Genomic DNA, 21,455 nt, shown 5'->3' with positions numbered 1-21,455 from the left:
ACTTTGACAGTCAGCTAGTGACCGACACTGCAAACTATGGAAAAGCTTCTTCAAACTCCCTTCACACTCGTGTGAGTCAGACATCCAATAATAAAGATGTTTCTACAAGACGTGTCATGTCATCACTAACTCTGGGATGCTGGTGTCGTTACAGCACAGCTCGATGTTCGTACATGTGTGGGAACATTTTACAGCCACGTTTGTAGCGTCAGAAGCAGGTTTCTCAGTGTTGACGATGTTTTCCTAAAGCTAACCAGTTGTTTCGTGTGCCTTGACCTAACCAGACAATAAGCACAGTGGTATCACAGCATCAAATTGAAAACTGAACCTGAAGAAATAAAGAGATGTGGTTTCAATCTATCCGTGGTGCTCAGGACCAAACACTGAAGATATTGATTTCTGATGATTTGGTTGCACATGCTGCATTTTAGCAACCAAATCCAAGAAAGTTAGAGAAACTGTATTAATGCAGTGGATTTTGTTACAGCTTTGTGTTTTGTGTTGGATATTTAGGACTGAAATCATCTGAGGTGATGGTGTGGTGAAGCTGTTTTGTGAATCCGACTGCAGCCTGTTCAGAAAATCTAGTGCTGTATGAACTCCTGATCCTCTAAAACCTGATGTGATATTCCAAATCAAACACATCTCCTTGAGTTTGGTTATAAAAAAAAAAAAACAACAGAAAAGAAGATCGAAGAAGAGGAGGAGGAGGAACAACCACCGCCACCCACCCCCCATCTTTAAGCCCCACCCACCTGTGGCGGTCCAGGGCGATGACGTTGAGCGTCACCGTGGAGACGTGCACGGCGAGCCCCTGGGCGTAGGGCAGCATGAAGCAGAGGGTGCTGCCGAACTTCCACTCGCCCTGCAGCGTGTAGACGAGGGTGAAGGGGAGGCACAGCGTGTTGACCAGCAGGTCGGCTGCAGGCGAAGGAGGAGACAGGAAGACATGTTTATATCGCTGTGACGTCGTCCTACAGTTTGACTCCTTGACCCTCCACACGCCACGCTCGATGTGTGTGATGGAGTCAGACTGCTGATGCTGCAGGAGGAAGAAGAGTCTTTTCATCACACATCACACTTCTCCATCTCAGCCACGGAGGAAAAGAACAAACCCCTCCGGCTGCCTCGAAAAACTGTTTTCATCAATCAAACCTGCTGACCAGACGCTTCAGTCATCACTTCATATTTCTGGGAAAACATCTCGTAAGATTCTTCCGCAGGGAAGTTTTAAAGCTTTCATTTGTCATCGGTTTTGATATTGCTGCTGATTTCTCTCTCGTACCTGCCTGAGTTCATTGGCTGTTTCAGATCAGATCATCTGATCGATCACTCTCGTGTCTGTGTGCTAAATCTGGGTCTGGAGCCAGGAGACAGTTAGCCTAGCTTAGCATAACTGAAAAAACTGAAAACTGGGGGGAGGGGGAGCTAAATCCACCAACCTAAACCACTAAAGTTTACTAATTAGTGAAAAAGTCAAAACCATTTTGGTGCACAGCGCTATTTCATGGGTGTAGACAGCCAAGATTCCCTCATGTGTTTCCAGTCTTTATGCTAAGCTAACCAGCTGCTGGCTTCAGATACATATTAAGTAGCTTCACACAACCGTCCTCACAAAACCTGAGTTTATGAATTCATCAAGTTTATAACGGAGACGTAAGAGCAGCCGGAGATGATGCCAGACTGACTTCATTTTGCGGGGAGAGTTCATGCCCGGAGGCAGATAAAGTTCAAGTACAACATGTCTCTATAATAATAGGTTAGAGCAAAAACTTTGCTGCGAGATTAAAGTGAATCATCGTGTCTGAATGAAGCTAAAACATGGAGGAACGAGGATTTACATCCTTGTACAACAGCCGAAATCCGACATCTCTCCCGGGATCTTAATTCATTTCCTCTGTTGCAGATAATTGCAGAGGCATCGGGCCGAGTTCGTCTCAGCTGTTGGTGTGACGCTCAGAGAAGAGGTGATAAACTGGAGGAGGAGGAGGTGAGGAAGAGTCAAACAACACCAGCTTCACAAAACTGCCATCGGAACATATGTGCTAACGAGACGACGTGAAACGAAATCACAGAAACTGTCAGAGGAGCATCTGTAACCAGCGACACCCACACATCCAGCGGCCTCTCGTCTTATATAACCGCTTTGTTCTGTAATCACGCCGGCTCTCTCTTTTCCCTGTTCTCCCTCTTGTTACTTCATGTCTGACAAAATGAAACGCGTTGGTACGTGAGTCGTCTGAGGACGGAGTCAAAAACAAAACAACTGGTGGGCGTCACATCCGTCCTCAGCCGCAGAGCGAGACGCCATCTGCCCCGTCAGGTCACATGGCTCCATTCAATCACACCCACCAACGAACGTGACGGCGCCAACATCTGCTGCTGCCGCTGAGCATCGCTCAACATCTGGAGCCCAACGTCTGTCAGGCGCTCGTAATCTGTCAATCTCCCACACGGATTCAAACTATTGCTGCGGTATTTGATTGAACTTGTAATTGTTTTTAATCCCATCGCTTTCGCAAAAAAAAAGAAAAAAAAAAGGTCAGATTAGAAGAATGGTCACTAACTTGTGTCCATCCATAGAATTTAATCCAATTCAGAACAACTGCTCTGCTCGATAAAAGTCCAGTTTTAATCCCCCAAAGACTTGTGTTTTCAGGCAGACCTGCCTCTCAGGCTGTGTAATCCCACCAACAACCTCCTCTGGAAACTAAAACACTTAAAACTAACCTAACCAACAAGCTTCACTCCAGCTCTTCTGAAACATTTTAGAGGTTTCACATTTGACGTCCCTTTTTTCAGATTTGCTTGACAGTCAGATGGAAAACACAGCGTCTGGTTTGAAGACAGTGATGACTGTGCATTGAACACTATATCTGCACATGAAGGCTGATTCCTGATCTGATCGGACCACCTGCTGCTGTGATCGATCAGCTACCAGCGAGAGCAGACCTCCGTCGAGACGAGACGATCTGGTTGAGGACCGGGACTGACCCCCGTCTCCTCCTCAGCCCTCTGAATCACGTCAGATGTTTCTGGGACGTCGTGCCAAATCATGTTAGAGGAGAAGCTGCGGCTCTTCCAAAGTTTGGCCTTCTGCCTCCTGTGATGCTTCAGGGCCGAGACGACGGAAGACAGAGACGGAGACAAAAGGAGCGAAGACGGCGATCCGGAGTGACGTGAAGAAAAGGAACCTGAATGTGATGAAGATCATTTCTGCAGTTATTCAACAAAGCGCTGCAGCGTGACGGAGGTGAGCCGGCAGCAACACTGTCTCCTCAAAATGAGCTTCATTTACAACTGGAGCACTTTGTGACTGTGTGTCTGAGGGCGCCGAGATCATTAGCATTCATTCAGGGGTTCATGAACAACAATATCATTCGTGTCATCCAGTAATGAGACAACTGAAATCGTTCCCATTACGCCGAAAAGACAAACGCAGGCCGACAGAACTAATGAAGGCCAGCGAGCAGCCGAGGCAGCCGAGCGCTCACTCGTCACTTCATCTGTGTGTTTATCACGGAGCGATCCGCTCGCCTGCCCGCTCTCCTCTTTGTGTTTCGGGGGAATTGAACCGACAACTTTCTGCCGTTCTGCACCTTTCACATCACATCAGTCACACCGCTGCTCTCTCTTCACCGCCGCTCGGTTCTTTCTCCTGTATCTGATATTTACTCCCCACGTCGCTCGGCTGCTCCGCCTGTTAGTTCAGTCGGAGGTTTATTGGCAGGAGGTCAGCGTCCGTCAGATTCAGACTGACATCCTGGCAAACAAGGAACCATTGTTGGCTTTAGTGGACTTGTAACACCTGGATCACCGTCTGTTTCTGCACAGGTGTGAAAGGATCGTTTGTCTATCATCTGTGAAGCTCTTTCTTCTGTCCTGTCCTGAGTGTAATACCTAACGTGACACTTCCGTCTTCGAGGTGAGGTTGTTTAAAGGTGTGTCAGTGGATGCAGATTACACCTGATGAAGGATCCTGTACTGGGCAGAGTCCTTGTGGTTTCCTTCCCAGACAGAAGAGGGAACTGCGTCACTATAAACCCATCACATCATGGACACTGTGTATGAAATCATTCAAGCGTACTGAAACTTTAAATTTGCAGTTTTTCAGAGATTTCTATCGAAGTTAGCATGCTAACTAGCTAGCCCCGGCTCCTGTGAGAGTCAACAGACTCAGATATGAAACTCCTCAGGTCATTATACTCCCTCCATAAACCCGACATTAAAAAGCTCCAGGAACTGAAAACATTAGTAAACTTTATCAAACCCCAGAGGGAACTGTAGTTTTGGTCCTCGTGCACAGTGACAAATAACAGGAGACACGAGTCAGACCGGTCACAGCGGATGACATATAAAAGGCACAAACACAAAGAATAAAACATAACAAGAGGGGACGTTAGTGCGGGTCAAGAACCCGTCCAGCAACCAGATATAAAAAAAACTATATTAATCATGTGGACTGAGAAAGAAAAAGGCCTGAAAATGACGTCAGAATCAGAACAGTGATGAGGAGCTGTTCTCAGCTGTGGTGACTCGTTCTTCTCTCGCTCGCTCTGTTTCTGTCTGTAATAAAGAACAGTGAAGTGAAGTGTTTGTCTTTTAAAGGAGCAGGTTGTTATTTTCTGCTTCACCACTTTTCAAACTCTTTGCATTTGCAGCCGTCTTCTCTCCTGGATGCAGCGATTAAAGCAGCTGTGATTCACTCTACGATCCCTGCGTCAGTATTCACACGCCGTCTCCTGGTTTAGTCTCTTTTAGTCGTGATCTACGATCTACGACAAGAAAGACAAAGTGGCCGGCAGCTTCCTCTGTGTTGCAGTCCATCTTCAGATGACTCTGGTCAGGATGTGATGGCTGGTGTCCTGCTGCTGGATGGGGATTTGTTTGATGTCTTACAAGAAAGACGGTGCATCAGGAATAAAAGCGATGAGAGGAAGGATTGCTTTAACTGCCCCATTTATCATCTTGTAGCACATTTGATCTATCTTGTGACCCCTTGGCGTTTCTTTATCTATCCGCCGCAGTTAAAAAGCCAACAGAGGAACAAAACCTGTTCGTTATCTCCAGAGATCTGAAAAACAATCCCGTCCTCTGCAAGAAAACACACAACATCATCTGCTTCTTCAGGCTTAAGATGCTCCTCCACCATCGTTATTTCCCACTAATGTGAGCTCAAAGGAAGCTGCTGCCGTGAAGTTTTTCTGTTGGAGAGGATACTTGTAGATTTCTGTGTTCGCCTCAGTTGGCAAATCTGTTTCAAGTGTGACTCATTAACCTGATCGGAGGCTGAGGACGTCCTCCCGTCGCTCTGTTTGTTCCCTCGTCTGCAGCCGTCACAGAGTACGAGACTCACGAAGTTAACAGAAATAATTAGACGGAATGTAAAGTGGCACTTTGTTTGTTTGGTGCGTACAAGAGTGTATGTGTGTGTGTGTGTGTGTGTATGTGTGTGTGTGTACTAATATCATTATATCGCCTGGAGCGTCAGTTGTTCTTAAAGTGTAAAGAAAATTGGATGCAAAGTGAAACTTACCGCTGGCGATCATTAATGAACACACAGTGCTTGTGTCCTGGAAAAACATCCCCAACTTCTTTTTGCCGTTTAAATTTGACAAGTTCTGGATATAAAGTATGAAGAGTTCAGTCAAAGTTTCAGCAGAGTGGCGACGTGAATACTCGGCCGTCTTTATCAACGTCAAGTCCTCGTCCAGAACAACGAGCCCGTCGTCATTTAGACTTTTAAAACCCCGAGCCGAGTCCCAAAAAGTTCAACCCGTCACACTCAACAGGATTCTACACGGCTGCGATGTGATCCAGCTGCTGCAGCTTACAGCAAGACGCCTCCTACAGTATTCAACAGCTTATTATATCAAAACCAATCTAATAGAAAGTCACCCACACACCTCAGTACAAGCTGAAGTTCTGTCAGCTCTAATCTGGGCTTCACTCCTCTATCAAGACAACAACAACACGGAGGAGTTTGGTTGTGATCACTGGGGCTTCTGCTTCCTGTCCCTGTCCGTGGTCCTGAAGCTCTACACCCACACCTGGACTTCAGCCGCCCTCCACCTGTGTGATGACTTTGTTCAGCACCACATGTGCGTCTCCATTAACATGCGTTATTGCTCATGTTGGTCCAGAGGAGCGGAGGTGATTTACGTCCTCCCCCTCACAGGCTCGCTCCACTTCACGCTTCATTACCTCTCATTGTTTGCCTGACAGTTTTATTAGCTTCGGTGCTGCTGATTAATTCAGCTCTTTATTTATTCAGTTGTTTTCATGTAAATGTGTGAATTTCTTATGTTTATTCATTTTTTTTACAGTACATTGCCGTGTTTTTAATGTTCCGACTGATTTTTTTTTTCTCTCTGTTTACTTTCCAAAGAGTTTAATTAAAAAGTGAAACTTGTCTTTGTAAAAACCGACTGTCCTGGAGGCAGATGGGATTCAAAACGCTTCCCCGCTCCTCCCTGTTTGTCTTTGTCTTTTTTACCGACGGCTGAAAATACTCCTCGAAAGTGTCGCTAAAGACTTTGAATTGATCTGTTGTTTGAACACCTACAGCTCCTCTGAAGACAAAGATGATCCAGGCAGCAAAAGTCTGATTAATTATGCAGCAGCGTGAAGTTTCACATTAGATCACCGCGTGTCACTTCACAGGCGGGGGACTCGTGAACACTCGTCTCATTAGAAATAAATCGAGGCGAGGTGACATCGCCCGCCGTGCGAGGAGGCTGTTACCCTGAGAAGACATTAATCATGCTGCAGCTCTGAACTCGTGATTGGCTAAGTGCTGGTCGTTGTTGTTTACTGGCTATTTAAATCCAGTTTGATGTTTGCAGTCAGAGTTGAGAAACTCTGCAGCTCATTATAAACATGTGAAGCTCTGCAGGCTGTCATAAATACACAGTTAAAGCGTTTATCCTGCAGGAGCTGAGAGAGCAGGCTCACAGCCACGTGACGCTGCTGGCAGCTGACGCTAATTTGTTTCTTTCACTCTTCTTTCATTTTGGCCTTTCTGTTGGTGTCCGTAGCTGTTGGAGCTGCGCCGATGTGTTGGTGGACTCGTATTGTATTTTAAGGACTGGTTGTGTTCATCACGATGCAGCTTTAAACTTTCTAAACTCCCAGAAGTGGAAGATAAAACATCTAACAGTACAGTAAAGAATCACTGTTGCTCTGTAATTCACACATCTCCAGAACCGCTCACCCGATCTGCTTCACACTCGTCAGGTTTTCTTGCTGAGGACGAGAGAAAGTGAAGCATTGATCGACAATTAACACATTCAGTATTGACAAAGTTTTAATAAAAGCAAGAATACAAGAGTAAAAACTCCAACTATGAAGTCGGGCTGTGTCACAAACACAGGAGAAACTCACAGACTTCCATCTCTCAAATCTCAAACATCCACACACGACTGGATTTTAAAATGTGATATGATCCCTGTCATGTGATCACATGGGGAAGCAGACGTAAACACACTCGCTGCAGTGATGCGGTGATGGTTTCCTATTTGTTAGAGAAACCTGGAGGTGCCATTATACATTTCTGTCAACAGTAGCATGCTTGCTAACGGGTCAGACACAGGAAATGTAAAAGTCCAGCGTCAGCAACAGTAACTGGGCACAGAAACACCATCTGCCAAAAATAATGATTTCAAATGTAAATTGTTATTTACTAAATCTGGCCAGCAATAATCACATTTCTGCAAAAATCCTTATATTATGTAATTATATTAAAAATGTGTATATTGATATGATAATGATGCTAATTCCCTCTGCTAATCGTATTTCCATTTGTTCAGATGAAAATTCACGTCCATGTTAGCATCAACAGCCTTCATGGTGTAGAGACTCTGAGCAGCGGTGTGATAAAACTGATCAGGAAATCAAAGTGACTCACATTAAAATTGTATTCAGCTCACAAATAAATGATTAACTCTGCTTGTTATCAAACAGAAATGGAAGAGGTTGGTGAACCATTTGATATTTTTCATCTCAGCAACAACAACGCAACAATAAATGTTTGATTTCATCTCCGTCCGCCTCTCACACAGCAGCAGACGAAGCACAGGCATCACCGAGACGCGGCATATAACAGCTGACACATGTCTGAGTCATCACCACGGGCGACGTACAGAGGGCACACACACACACACACACACACACACACACAGCTGTGTGCTGTTCCTAATTTGATGCTGTCACAGTGTTCAGAGGCAGTAAAATCCTCCCTGACATCCACAGCAGACGACCTGTTTGTGTGTCCATGTGTGTGAGCGTGAACGTACCGACGGCCAGGTTGGCGATGAAGAAGTTGGTGACGGTGCGGAGCGTCTTGAAGCGGTAGATGACGTAGATGACCAGAGAATTACCCAGAACCCCCAGCACGATGATGGTGCTGTAGGCCAGGATCAACACCACCTGCAGACATCAACAGACACACAGAGGGCTGAACAAGTGACGACAGCTGGAGTCTGTATTTGAGACAGGCTACAAACTGAGATATGACATTTTTAATTCCCTGTTTTATATTGTTAGTATGAACTACAGTATAGTATAGTTGACACACTGAGTGAAGACTTCGTTGAGTCTGTCATTAGCTAATTTGCCAATTAGCACTGAGCACAGAATAGAGTGAATCTACAAGAAACTCATTTCAGCTGGTAATTGGTCATAAATAAGTAGTGGAAGTTTGCAGATTTGGACTTAATGAAGGCACTGGAGGAAAGAAACACAAGATTCAATTACTCAGACTCATCCTGTGAAGCAGCTGTTCACTACTAAGACTGTTCACACAAAACAAACAGCGTCAGGAGGAAAAATCAGGGATTGATCAAGCTGCAGAAATGAAGGTTATATACATCCATTTTTAGTTTCTACTTGGCTTTTATTGCCGAGAATACTTTTATTGTGAACGGCTCTAAAGAAATGTTGGGTTTGATTAATAGTTGCTTGACTTCAAGACAGTATGTAAGTCTTTTTTTCATGTTGCCAACATCAATATTCATTAGGTTTCATTGACTATATCAGTCTGTGAAAGTTCTCCATCCTGCTGACATCCCACAGGTGGGCAGGTGGGCGGTAAGAGATCACCTCACTGGAAATAATGCCATGCAAATATTATACTCACCATATAAACACAGAGACTGCGACACATTAGTGCCGCTACGTTTTCTCGTCACATCATGAATTGCATTAGCTCTGATTTATTAGTGGTGTTTTACACTCAGTTCACAGGAGAATGTGAATCCTCTACCTGAACACTCAGCAGTCTGATGGGGTCCTCTGGGAAATTAACCCCCTCGAACAGCAGCGTGGGCAGGGCCGGGGGGTTCGCGCTGGCACGCAGGTCATAGTCTTGGTAGGCAAGGTTGCCGGGGTCACCGTCAGGCAGGGGGACGAGGTCCTCTGTGGCGTTTCCTGCGATGACGGCGTCCATGTCCGATCACACGTGTTCAGCCAGCAGCGGCATTTTACACACACACACACACTCACTCACGCTCACACACACACTCACACACTCATAGCCTGTAGAACGACAAACACACAACGGTTACAAGAAGGACGTAGCAGACTTCGTTCTTTGAGATATCATCAACACATTTTTAGTAACACGTTATTAAAAGCACATTGTGTCTGGACATCTGCAGGTCTTTTCACATGTTCGAATGAAACGTGAAAATTGTTGTCTGATTTTGTGATTTTCACATATGAAAAGGCAGATTATTATTATCAGAGAAACCCTGCAACACGCTGACAAAGACACCACAATATCAAATATTAATCTTGTAAAGTTTTAACAGCAAACATGTTAGAAAGCAGTTTTCTGTTTGCCAGTGTTGTGGAATGTGTACATGCATAAAAGTAAAGATATCTCGTCAAAAAATATTTTACCTGCAAGAAATATACCAAAATATCAAAGTAAAAAGAAGTCGTAGATACATTTACATGCATACTTTACCATATAGATTGATTATCAGATACAACAATCTGTTTTTCAACCAATTGCAACTAAAATAAAAAAAAAAATTGAAAATTGCACAACACATTTTTCCGCTTTTTGCTTCCAAACTGTAGTGATGTGGAAGTATAAAGTAGCAGAGAATGTAAAACTTAAAGTACAGAACAAGTCAATGTGCTCTGTCACACTCCAAGTCCAATATTCGTTTCCTTTTTGCTCTGTTTTTGGTCTCCACCACCTCCTCGGGGGACATATCAGAACCAGCTGGTCTCTGATTTTGTCGACGTCAGAATCATTTTGCCAGGGTGAACATGGTTGTACGTGTCAAGCGTGTAGTTTGAATTGTTTCAGAACTCCTAAAAATCTTTCTGAGACTTTGTTTCTGTGGAAACAAACAGCAGATTACGAGGTATAATCGAGTGAAAGCAGGACATTGTGTTACGCGAGGCTGATTACTCTGAACCTGCAGCGTATTGTTTTGGCCTCCATGCCGAACAAAGATGGAGTTTTTGCTCTCCTTCATGTTGTTTCACTCACAAATCAGGTGTAATTTTGGCTTCACATCTGATCCCCAGCAGCAGCATGTCTTTCTCTCCCCGTCCTTTTCCAAACTCAGCTGGAACACTTTGTTTCAAAGAGGTTTTTTCCAGCCAACTATTCAGGTCACTCAATCAGAGATGTCCCGGGTTATTCTCACCCTTAATCTGCAATGGAACCTGGATTATGAGTATAAATGAGATCAGATTACTGCTTGGAGTAGATCAGCAGATAATCTCCAGCGCCTGTAAGCGCACCAGAGAACTCTGGATGACATTTCACTGATAAACCAGAGGCTGCTGTTGGCTTTGTACTGTCGATTATTGGCTAAACAACAGAGGTGTTAAACTGGAGGATAATCACAAATGGATCTTGTTTCTACACAACTAAAAGTAGATAAAATAATGGATTTGTTTGGTGTTGGAGGAAAAATAAACTCGCCAACGCAACACAAGAAAAACTAGCTACTGGATTATTTGACAAACTGCTGTTGACTAAGTGCAAACATTTAGAAACAGAGTAAACAGTAACTAATTGGATATGTTTTTGTCACGTCTGCAGACTCGCTTAAAAACTTGTTCAACTTCAACTCAACTTGTTGAGTTAAAGGACATCTTTGTACATCTGTTTTCACCATTTACACTCAATTCTCTTAGAGAATTCGACATCTTACTGACGCTAAACATGTCACATTTTACAAATTCATATAACAAACTTTGTGAAACTCTAGATCTGACAAATTATTTGGGTCTTCATGTAAATTCAGCAGATGTTCTACATGAACTTCTTTTTCTCTGCAAAAAAAAAAAGGATGTCCCAGGTCTGTTTAACAGACTCCGTCCTGCTGCAGCCATTTTGTTATTGTGGTATTATTGGACAGCCGAGAGACGACTGTCTGTGTGTTCAAACACAAAAGTTACAGCGCAGCGTGTCATCCTCAAGACACCGACTCTGGTGAAGTCTGAATAGTTCAGACACCAACAATCAGAGAGGAAGCAGCCCAGACTTTGTGCTGCTAACTGACATAATTCAGTTCAATTAGCTTCAGCACAGCACATTTGAAGGCAGCAGATGTCATCGGAGTTGGTTTAATAAGCGGTCAACAGCCTCCTACAGCTTATGACAATGTGATTTATGCAGCCCACGTGATGCCAACGAGCAGATGGTGGTTGTACTGGGCAGCTCCCAGTGGCCTCAGACTACAAATACTCACACAGGCACTGAGAGAAAACCTGGTGTCAGACCATGTGGGTGAACTGAAGGTTTGAGCGCCGGCAACATTTTAATGTCTCAGCTGACGAAAGTATCCTCGTACCACCCGCCTTTCTGATATTTGTGACCACAAACTGGTGCAGCAACAGTCACCTGAAGCTCACCATCAGCAGAACCACCAGAGGGCTTCTGGTGGACGACTGCTGCAGCACCCAATCACAGGGCGAGTTCTGACACGGCTGAAAGATCCAGCTGTAGTTTTACACTGCAGGTCTGTGGTTCACAGTTTGGAGAAAGTCACACCAGCTGTGTCGTGGCTCCTTCACACACACAGCTGTGAGCTCTCTGTTTCACAGCTCTGTGATGTAGCCAGTCGACTGGCCTCAGGGGAAACTTCAACACACACACACACACACACACACTCAGATATTACACAGGAAACACACAGACGCAGAGGGAGAAACAAACGCACTCACAAACAATCCAAATGCAATCTCTGAGTCGCACACTCCAGTGAGCTGATTGGCTGAGCAGGACGCCCGAGGCGTTCAGCTCCCTGCCGCTCGCTGCTGACACGGTCAGAGACGCAACGCAGCCCGACAGTGTTCTGCACACTCACCTCACTAAAGGTCTAAGGTCCTTCTCAGCACCATCTTTCACACATTTACACCTCTGTAAACAGACAGTGGCGACAGGAATATGAAATTACTATTCAAACGTAAACCTCTTCAACATGGCTGCAGGATACAGCTCAAGAAGGACTTAAAACTGCAAAAAGCATCTCCTGCAGAAGATGCAGTGTGAATACTGAACACTGACAGCTGAAATGTAGAAACTGTCTTGCTTCAGACCTCAGACAGTGTGTGGATTCATACTGTATGCTCTGACCTCTGAGCAGCACAGCAATATCTGTGTTTGCATCACCGTTTGTGTTTAAAAGTCAAGCGTATGCAGGATGTGGTAAACTTCACACGTCTCTATACCTGCTAGTGTTTGTCAGACTGACAGCTGCTCCTTCAGGAAGAGATTTCCAGCCCCAACAGAACATGACTGTTCTCTAAACACTCAGCGGTGAAGGACGCTGGCACAACTGGAGCATTCACAGTTATAAAAGAGAGAGGTTTTAACCATCAGACTCAGCCACAGAGGTAATCAATCATCCAGTCAGCTGTGTGTATGTGTGAGGGATTTTGAAGTGAACAGTTGTGTCTGTTCACAGACTCACGCTGCTGCAAACCACCACCGTGAGTTTAAAACACATAAGAACCAATGCTGAAAAAAAATGATAATCAAAGCATAAACACAAAATAATGAATGAGCGATGCGCAGCTTCAAACAGGCAGTCGTCACACTGCTGCCAGTCCTCCAGCTTCTCTCACAGATGTGATGTGATGAGTTCACTTCCAAAATTAGGCGCCATGGTTTGTAAAGAGCTGACACCTGCTCCCCGCTCCACATAATGACTGATGACCTAAAAATAAACTCCATCGACTACTTTTTAAAGCTACACTCCCAAATGGATGCCTGGAAACAATGTTGACTCATTTAAAATCATGTATTAGATAAGACAGTTTGTCAAGTCGCCACATTTCCTCCAAAATGTCCTCCGGACCACAGAAACAACAGGCTGATTTGTGGCAGTTCTGACTTCCTCTGCCTCTGGAGTCACAGGGTACAAAACATTACTGGGTATCTGCCTCCTCGTTTCGGCTGCAGGCATTAATTTTGCATGTGCACCAGGGAACAGTTTGACAAAGACTTCTCATGCTGCAGTTTCAGCTCTGTGTCAACTTTTAGCATCTTTCTTGTTGAGACAAACCCCTCGTGGGCGGCTGGTTCCCAGACCTCTGTCACAGGAAGTGTTATCTTGTTTGAACCTTCTTGTAGAACCACAGGGGCTTGGCTGACTGCAGAAGAACGCCAGAGGTCTGATAATGACACTAAACTGGCATTTTGCTTCACTGCCATGCTGTTTGTGTTGGTTCTTGGTCAGAAATGGACTGACCAATGCCATCATTTGACGCTGTGTCTGGGCTGGATGAGGGTAAATGGTAAATTTGACCATCTGGGAAAGGTCAGACAAGTTATTCATCTGAGTTAGAAAATAGAAAAGAGTCTTGGTCAGATCCAGCCCACCACAACAGAGCGACACAACATGAGCTGTGGGCCCAGATTTTTGGCTCGATCTGGTTTATTTGGTTTGCTCTTAGCTGACGCTAGCTAGCAGTAGCTTGGATAAAGAAGGCGCTAACACCAGGTCCCTGGGAAGAGAGCCAGAAGTCAGCAGAGGATTCTACTGCACACGAGCAGAAGATCTGGGTATTTATATCTCTGGGAAGATGAGCTTTTTTGGCCTCATGCGCCACTGAGCAGCTTTAATAGGAATGAGCGGGGCAGCATCTCCAGCACTGTTTCCAGATTGTAATAGTTTTTTGCCTGCTGGCCCTGCTGGAGAGTGATCCCAGGGTCAGCTGTTAGCCGGGAGCTACGAGTGCGCAGCTGCAGCTTTACATAGAAGGTTAAGCGCCCTTTTGAAAAATGTAAACTGTCAAACACTTAAATCTGTATTTACTTACTATACGTACTTGCTGTGATGCTGCAGTGTGAACTGAGTTTAAGACCAGCTGCACATTATCACGCTGTCTTTAATCTGTTCTCTGCTGTCGTACCTGTTCTGTCTTAAACAAAACACATCAAATCCTATTAACGTGTTTCTCCTCCTAATCCTCAGCTTCCACCTTGTGTTGTTTACACTGTATGAATATCACGTCTGACTTAACTTCTGCCCAGTCAGTCATTTTCCTTTTAATGGGCCAGATTTACCAGACATCCTGTTAGCCGGTAAAACTATATAATTTTGTATTTGCTAACACTGACATTCTGCAGCTGTACAACAAAAATACGCTGTGAGCAAAGAGCGCTTTGATTTCGTTTAATTATTCTTCGAGTGGCCTCATTGACATTCAGCGGACAATCTTGCTGGAACCTCTCTCCCAGGACTGTTGATTATTTATTCTCACAAGCCGGCCCGAGTGATAAGCCGGGTCAATCAAACAGAAAGAGATGCAATTATTAGAAAACATCAAGCGGCCCGACAAGGAAACACACGCACACAGGATGAAGTATCCAACCCAGAGCAAGCCGAGTGTCCTAAACTCTGTAATTTAATCATACAGCAGTTCTCAAAGGTGTACACATCAGACTAAGTGACCCAAACTGAAGCCGAGGTTAATAAAGCTCTCCTGATTCTTTTATCACTTCTCTCTGTTTTCTTTTGAAGCAGAACTCTTGTCCTGTGGGATCAGGCAGCGCTGCAGTTTGACTGTTTCTAGAACAAAGCGGCCAGGCAGAGCCGAGCAGGAAGGTGACTGGAGAGTTCACGGAAAGAATTATTTTAGCTCCTCTGATCCTGCAGTTTTAAAAGTTAAACAGTCTCTCTTCATTTATATTCTAATGCAGGGGTTTTAAAAGTCTGATGCGGTGGGCTGCCCACAAGAAGGATGAGTTGTTGTTGCTGTAGGCTACAACTTGATTACCATCAGCAACATTAACTTCAATCCTACCAACTGGGGGACTTGTTTACATTAAGTATTGAAAACTTTAGTTGAAACCACTCACATCTTCACTAAAATCATCAGCAGAATGTAAAGAAAAAACAGTTTGGTGTTATGACTTTCATGCGTCATGCTGAAGAGATAGATATCTACTGTTAGCATGCTAGCCTCATTAGCTAGCCTGGGCCAGTCAAAAGCTCACATGCTAGCGGTGCAAGCACAAAAAGACCGGACCGCTAGCTGCAAGGTTAACTAAGCTAACAAGCTAGCAGATGCAACAGTTACCATCAATTAGCTTTTTCTGGAGTAGCACCAAAGTTTAGTTTGGTGTTCCTCTTTGTACTTTCAGACATCTGTTGTATCTAATGGTTTTAATATGTTCTCCTGAAGCTAATTGAGTCATGTTAAGTTACATTTCCTGACTGAGCTGCTTCATTAGAAAAGCTTTTAATACTAAATAACAGGGGAAATAAACATATTTGTCACCAAATGAGCAGAGCTTTGTTCCCTGCCATTCTCTGAAAATACTGTTAAGTTATAGAATATAACATCTACACAAGACTAGAGCATCATCAGTGTGAGACACACCTTCAAGCAGGAAGCCCTGTTGTAATGCAAATGTAAATCCATGCCACATTTGGATGACATACTGAGTTAAACTTCGTCAAGCCAAGATGTGACATGAAAAGCCCCAGCTGTCCTGTCTGTTTGGATTTGATAAGTCATATTCTACAGAGTTTGAAAAAAGAATTTTGCTCAATAGTTCTCAAGTTGTACAGGGTCAGCAAAGTAATACAGAGTAGTGTCATCTGCATAAAGATGGATATTACATTCTGTTAGAGAAGAGACTATTACTATGAATTGTAAACAGGACAGGAGCCAGAACGGATCATTGTGGAACACCTTCCTTTAATGTGCACACATCATAAACTTTCAAAATAAAGTTTGCTGAATGCTGTGAACCTTATTAATGTTGTTAAATGGATATTTATGCAAAATAAACTACTTGGTTAGGTTGGGAAATTCTTTGGGTTAAAATAATGTTATGTTAGTGACCTAACACACATCACAGTCAACATCCTCAGGTTACACAAGTTAAAACAATCACTTTTAGTTGCAAACGGGATGTGAACTGTGACCTCTGGAGGGAAAGTCTTATTATATATAGAGGTAACAACACCAAACTTTTAAACTCTGATTGTGTATTTGTAGCTTTGGCAGGTTGCAATCTTTTAGAAAGATCATTCTGAACCCATCTACGGAAAACTGAATCAAACACAATAGCAAACAGTGAATGAAGAAGCAGACAAAGAGTCACTGTAAAGAAGAAACAACCAGTGTAACAGCAGAGATGGTGCTCTGCTGAATAGTTTGATAGAATCGCTTTGCATTAGTTTTTCCCCAGTGAATCCAAGATTTGGTGCCAGACAAGAAAGTTTGGATATAACCCAAAAACAAACTATTCTGTTCAGTGACTAATGTGACAAATGACTTTATAACTCAGTGGTTAATTACATGTCTAATTAACTGGCTTATTGACTCAGACTGTTGCTGCCTTTCCCTGAGTGGATTGTAATGGAGTATAAACCCCGCTGACTAGGCTTTAAACCTTCCATACATCTTCATCAGTTTTATGAGAGAACATAAATCATCTGAAGTGGTTTTTAAAGGACGTGGGTTCAACAAAGATTTATCATAATGGAGCAAAAAGCTACATTTATATTGCATTAGAGTTCAAGATGTGCATAATTTAAAGGCTTTGAAGTATGATAGCTGACAGCAGCAGGAACAAAGCCTCATAATTCATAATAATGATGCAATGATATACTTTTATTGTACAATTAGATGTGATGCAACACTGCATACCAATGAAAGCCATAAAAAAATATTGAAAAAGCAGTGACATGCTATTACATGGGAGATTTAATACTTTGAAACAAAGTCTTCTGGAGACTTGGACACCAGATGAGCTGTGTAGCAGAATTCTGCAACGCTGTTTTACTGTGAAGCTACAGAAATGTTTTGAAGACTGTGAAAAATGACTGAATTTCATTTTGGGGTGAATTGTTTCCTTGAGATGATTTCTTCTGGTACCGTCCACCACAGGGACCAGGGTCTGAACACAGTTCCTCTGGCTCAGCTCCTGTCAGCGTGGAGCTGTATTGCTGACTGTCGTTGGTTGGTGAGACAGAAACCTCACGGCTGCTGCAGCGTCTTTCTCTCAGTGAGCACTTTGTGCCACTAATATCAATATTAGGCTGAATGGGGACATTTTGTGATGTTTACTGACTGTGGAAACTCATTTAAAGTGAGAAAAAGCAGCAGCGTGTGACTGAAACAAAAGTTAATTTTCTGAGTTACGCTCCAAAGTACAAATGAATAAGAAAACTCTCTGCAGTTTACACACTGTGGCATGAGTCACACTGTGGGCTAGTTAATGCAAAAGAAGGAAATTGATGACTCAAGAGAGAAAATAGTGCCACTGTTTCCTTTTTTAATTTGTGATGGGACTAATTTGTCGTGTCTTGAAGACACAAACAGGAAGGTGGAAAAGGGAGTTTTAATTTTTATTTCTTGCAGCTGGTTTGAGAATCAAATCTGTTGGATGTTAGTGGCAGGGATATTCATTGATGTGAGAACACTGTCAACAAATGTCACCTCAAAAATACGTTTAAAAAGAGGATTTGATAGTTTTTTAAAAAGGTTAAAGTCCATTTTTTCTGAGGTGTAACCAAGCATTGTCCTGTGCTGCTCAGTTTGGCGTCACAATGAGCTCTCAGCTCAGGCCATCAGCAGGAAGCGTCAGCCTGCAGCAGCTCATCAAGTGAGCCTGATTCGTCTGCAGCCTGGTGGAACAGGACAGGAACTGGAGCAAGGAGAAAAGAGTCGCAGGGAGGCGATAACAGCTCTGTCATCCTGAGGCCCACAGCGCTTTAACAGGAAGTCACACCACACAGGGGAACGGCCATTTACTTTTGCCGCCGAGTGGGAAATGAAACGGTCCGAGGCAAATCAAAAATCCAGGCCAACCTCATCTGTAAGGTCAGTTTGTCTAAATGTTATCCTGGGAGAAATGACTGAGCAGCTCTGGGTCAAGGTGAACACCTCAGAGCTCTGCTGTAACATCCAGACGTCTCCAAGGACCAATCAGAAGCAGAGAGGCTGATCCGAGGTTGTGTGGGTCGGAGCCGTCTTCACGTCACCTTTTGTCATCCCTGGTTTCATTCAGAATCAATCGCAGCGCTGAAACAATGAGCACTTCTGAGATCTGCACATGAAAAGTCGATTTAATGAGATCACATCATTGTGAACTCGTCCTCGGGCTGCTGGAGACCAGATGTCCACTTCACTGCACTTCAGTCTGTGAAGAGGTTCTCAGCAGAAAGAGATGAAAGAGCAGAAGAAGATGAAGAAGTGGTTTCATCACTGCCACTGTTTTCAAATTCTTTTTGACGATGTTTGTATGTCAAACCACCATGTTTCTGTTTTCATGAATGCTGTCTTCTGTTTCTCTTGAGAAGGTTCTGATCTCTGCAGGACCACGTGTGGAACCCTGAGCACTATTAATAACCCGTATGAGTCCTGGACTACTTTGACTACTTTTGTATAGTTCTTATTTTGCCTTCATATACCACAATAATAAAAAGGAAGTTCACCATGGCCTTGTTTGGTATGTTTGCTATCATTTGTTTCAGCACAACATTTCCTGTAGGACATGACATTCGTTTTTTCACAGCATATCAACATATTGGACCCATTGGAACATTTCAAAGCTTGACAACAAAAACACGGGTTCCAAAATGTGAATACACAAAGGTAAGATGGGGATAAAAGAAATTACCAGCACCGGGAACAATGCTGCAATGTTACAGAAAGTGAGACAAGTTTTCAATGTCTATCCTGTTTTCCAGATCTACAGCAAAAGTTAATAGGATCTCCTCTCAGACCCAAGTGCTGTGGAAATCTGGTTTTGTGTAATCCTGTTTACAAATCTACCAACCAACCAACAATCCATCCAACAAACAAACCATCCATACAACTGCCCAACCAACTAACTTCTGACGAATCAACAAACAGACCAATCAACCACTTTGAATCGCCAGTGATATTTCCAACTGGACCAACATTTCCATCCATGGACACGTTAGTATTTGGCTCATGTAGTCCATGATTGAAGATTTGAGCTTTTGAGTGAGACTAAAGAAAGTTCAATATTTCTGTAATATTTCTGTTCAGTAAGACTGGGAACACTGTCATAAGTCATCGTCATAGTGGTGAAGGTTAAATCCTGAATAAATCTGCAGTGAACTCTGACACATATGATAATATCTCCTTTACCTTGAGGGCGACTCTGACCTCTGACTGCCCAGTGCAGTAAATCTGTGCCAGAGCAACATGACTGGACACAAACGACAACCTCTTCAGTATCTCGTGTGTGTTAAATGATCGTAATATTCCATCTTTGCTGATCTTCCGTGACCAACATGAGAAGTAAAGTGCATGGAGGAGAGAGAGGTGAGGGGCAGAGGGAACAAAGTGCTGTAAATTTAATCAGAGGGAGGAGCAGGGGACCTTGAAGGCAGCACGCCAACAGTCTCTGAATCACATTTTTACTGGAATAACTAACAGAGGCCTCTGTCCTAAAGCGCTGACTGTGAGAAAACTGACATTAAACCCTGAGATGTGAATTAAAACATCAACTCGACCTTTAATTTCACTTGACTGATTCAGTCTTCAAGGAAAAAAACAACACACGTGCAGAAAAAAGACTTAATGACTTCTGCGTTTCTGAAACCTTGTAGCAGCTCACTCACACTCAGCATTTTAATTATTAAGACAAATCAGGGAGTCAAGAGAATAAGAGATCAAATATTTAAAATGCTGTTCACCAACACACTGATGCTACAGCTTCTTCTGATCATCTCCGTCAGTCAAAATGCTGAAGTCTGTGAGTCCACCTGACATAATAATCGACCCCGTGTCAGTCAAAACCAAGAACATGTTCTGCGGCTTGTCGATAACCTCACACATGAAAAGCAAAATCTGTTGTTTGTCAGTCTGTGATCATTCTCCACAATCTCCACAATCCTTCAGCCCCACAGAACTTTTCAGCATCTTTGTTTAGCTTTTACAGCACTTGTATGTAGTTGCTAAGTGTCAGTGAAAACACACAAACACATCAGGGGATAATAAAGTGTGACCCTTGGAAACACATGTGACCCTTGGAAAGTATGAACGATAGACCTTTTTAAGACTATTCTGGGCAGAGATCCATCCGCCATCCAAGTTTCATGGAAATCTGTTAAGTAGTTCATTGTGTAATCCTGCTGACAAAGCAACAAACCAAGAAACTATCCAATCAACAAACCAACCAAGTTGCTTTGTGAATCTGTTCCACATTTGTACAAAGAAAACTGAGAAGAAATGTGCTGGAGACAAGACTGAAAAGAGGTGGTGAGCAAGGGGATGTAAAACCAACAAGACGAAGATATTGTATGTTCACACGACTCTTGAGAAGTGGAGCAAACCCTAGCAGCTAATTAAACTTTGAAAAGTGACATTACTGTGCTGATTAAAAATGGATCATAAATGAGATTTCACATTTCTCATTACTCTGTCAGCAGGAATAACAGCTTGAAATCCTCATAACCAAAAGGAATAATGTTGGTTTAATTACCAAAAAAAAATCACAAGTGTTTTCTTCTAATTTCTGATTTGTTATTTAAAGTTTACTGATGCCTCATAACCCGCGGATGGGCTCAGGATTAATAGATTTTAACATGTATAATCATCTTCTCAATATCCATGGTTTAAAATGTCAGCATTGTTTAAATGTCAGGATGCAGCTGCAGGTGAAATTAAACTAATCATCTCTGACATTTTCAAGCCAATGAATGAATTAACCTTTTTTTTTCCAGATTAGCTGTTTGTTACACTCGGGCGACTGACAGGACCTCCTCAAAAACAAAAAGAAAGTGTTTATTATATGTATTTAAATATGTATTTTTTTTAAAAATGTTTACAGGTGTTTGTTAAGAATAAAGAGTATAACAATTAAGAGCTGAGTGATGATGTATGGATTGTACATGTTGATAACAATTTGATTTTTAACATTAATGTAACTGATTAAGGGAAACAAAGCAGTCAAACGAAATAGCAACTACTGTAGGAGAAGTTGTAGATTA

General features: G+C 43.1%; 1 protein-coding gene across 2 annotated transcripts in view; it reads right to left on the bottom strand.

Moving 5' to 3' along the window:
- npy2rl (neuropeptide Y receptor Y2, like) overlaps positions 1-21,455 on the bottom strand; it is a 43,467-nt gene that overhangs the window by 9,267 nt on the left and 12,745 nt on the right. For both annotated transcript variants that reach the window (XM_037113207.1, XM_037113206.1), the window contains exons 2-4: positions 9,263-9,534; positions 8,295-8,427; positions 756-921 (exon numbers count right to left, since the gene is read on the bottom strand). In XM_037113207.1, the coding sequence (XP_036969102.1) occupies positions 756-921; positions 8,295-8,427; positions 9,263-9,445 (482 nt within the window). In that variant the 5' untranslated portion in view covers positions 9,446-9,534. The remainder of the gene's footprint in view (positions 1-755; positions 922-8,294; positions 8,428-9,262; positions 9,535-21,455) is intronic.

The sequence above is a fragment of the Acanthopagrus latus genome, chromosome 10 (assembly GCF_904848185.1).
Source record: "Acanthopagrus latus isolate v.2019 chromosome 10, fAcaLat1.1, whole genome shotgun sequence".
NCBI classification, from domain to species: Eukaryota; Metazoa; Chordata; class Actinopteri; order Spariformes; family Sparidae; genus Acanthopagrus; species Acanthopagrus latus.
Note: the sequence above shows the minus strand (reverse complement) of the source record. Positions and strands in the feature narration are given on the sequence as shown.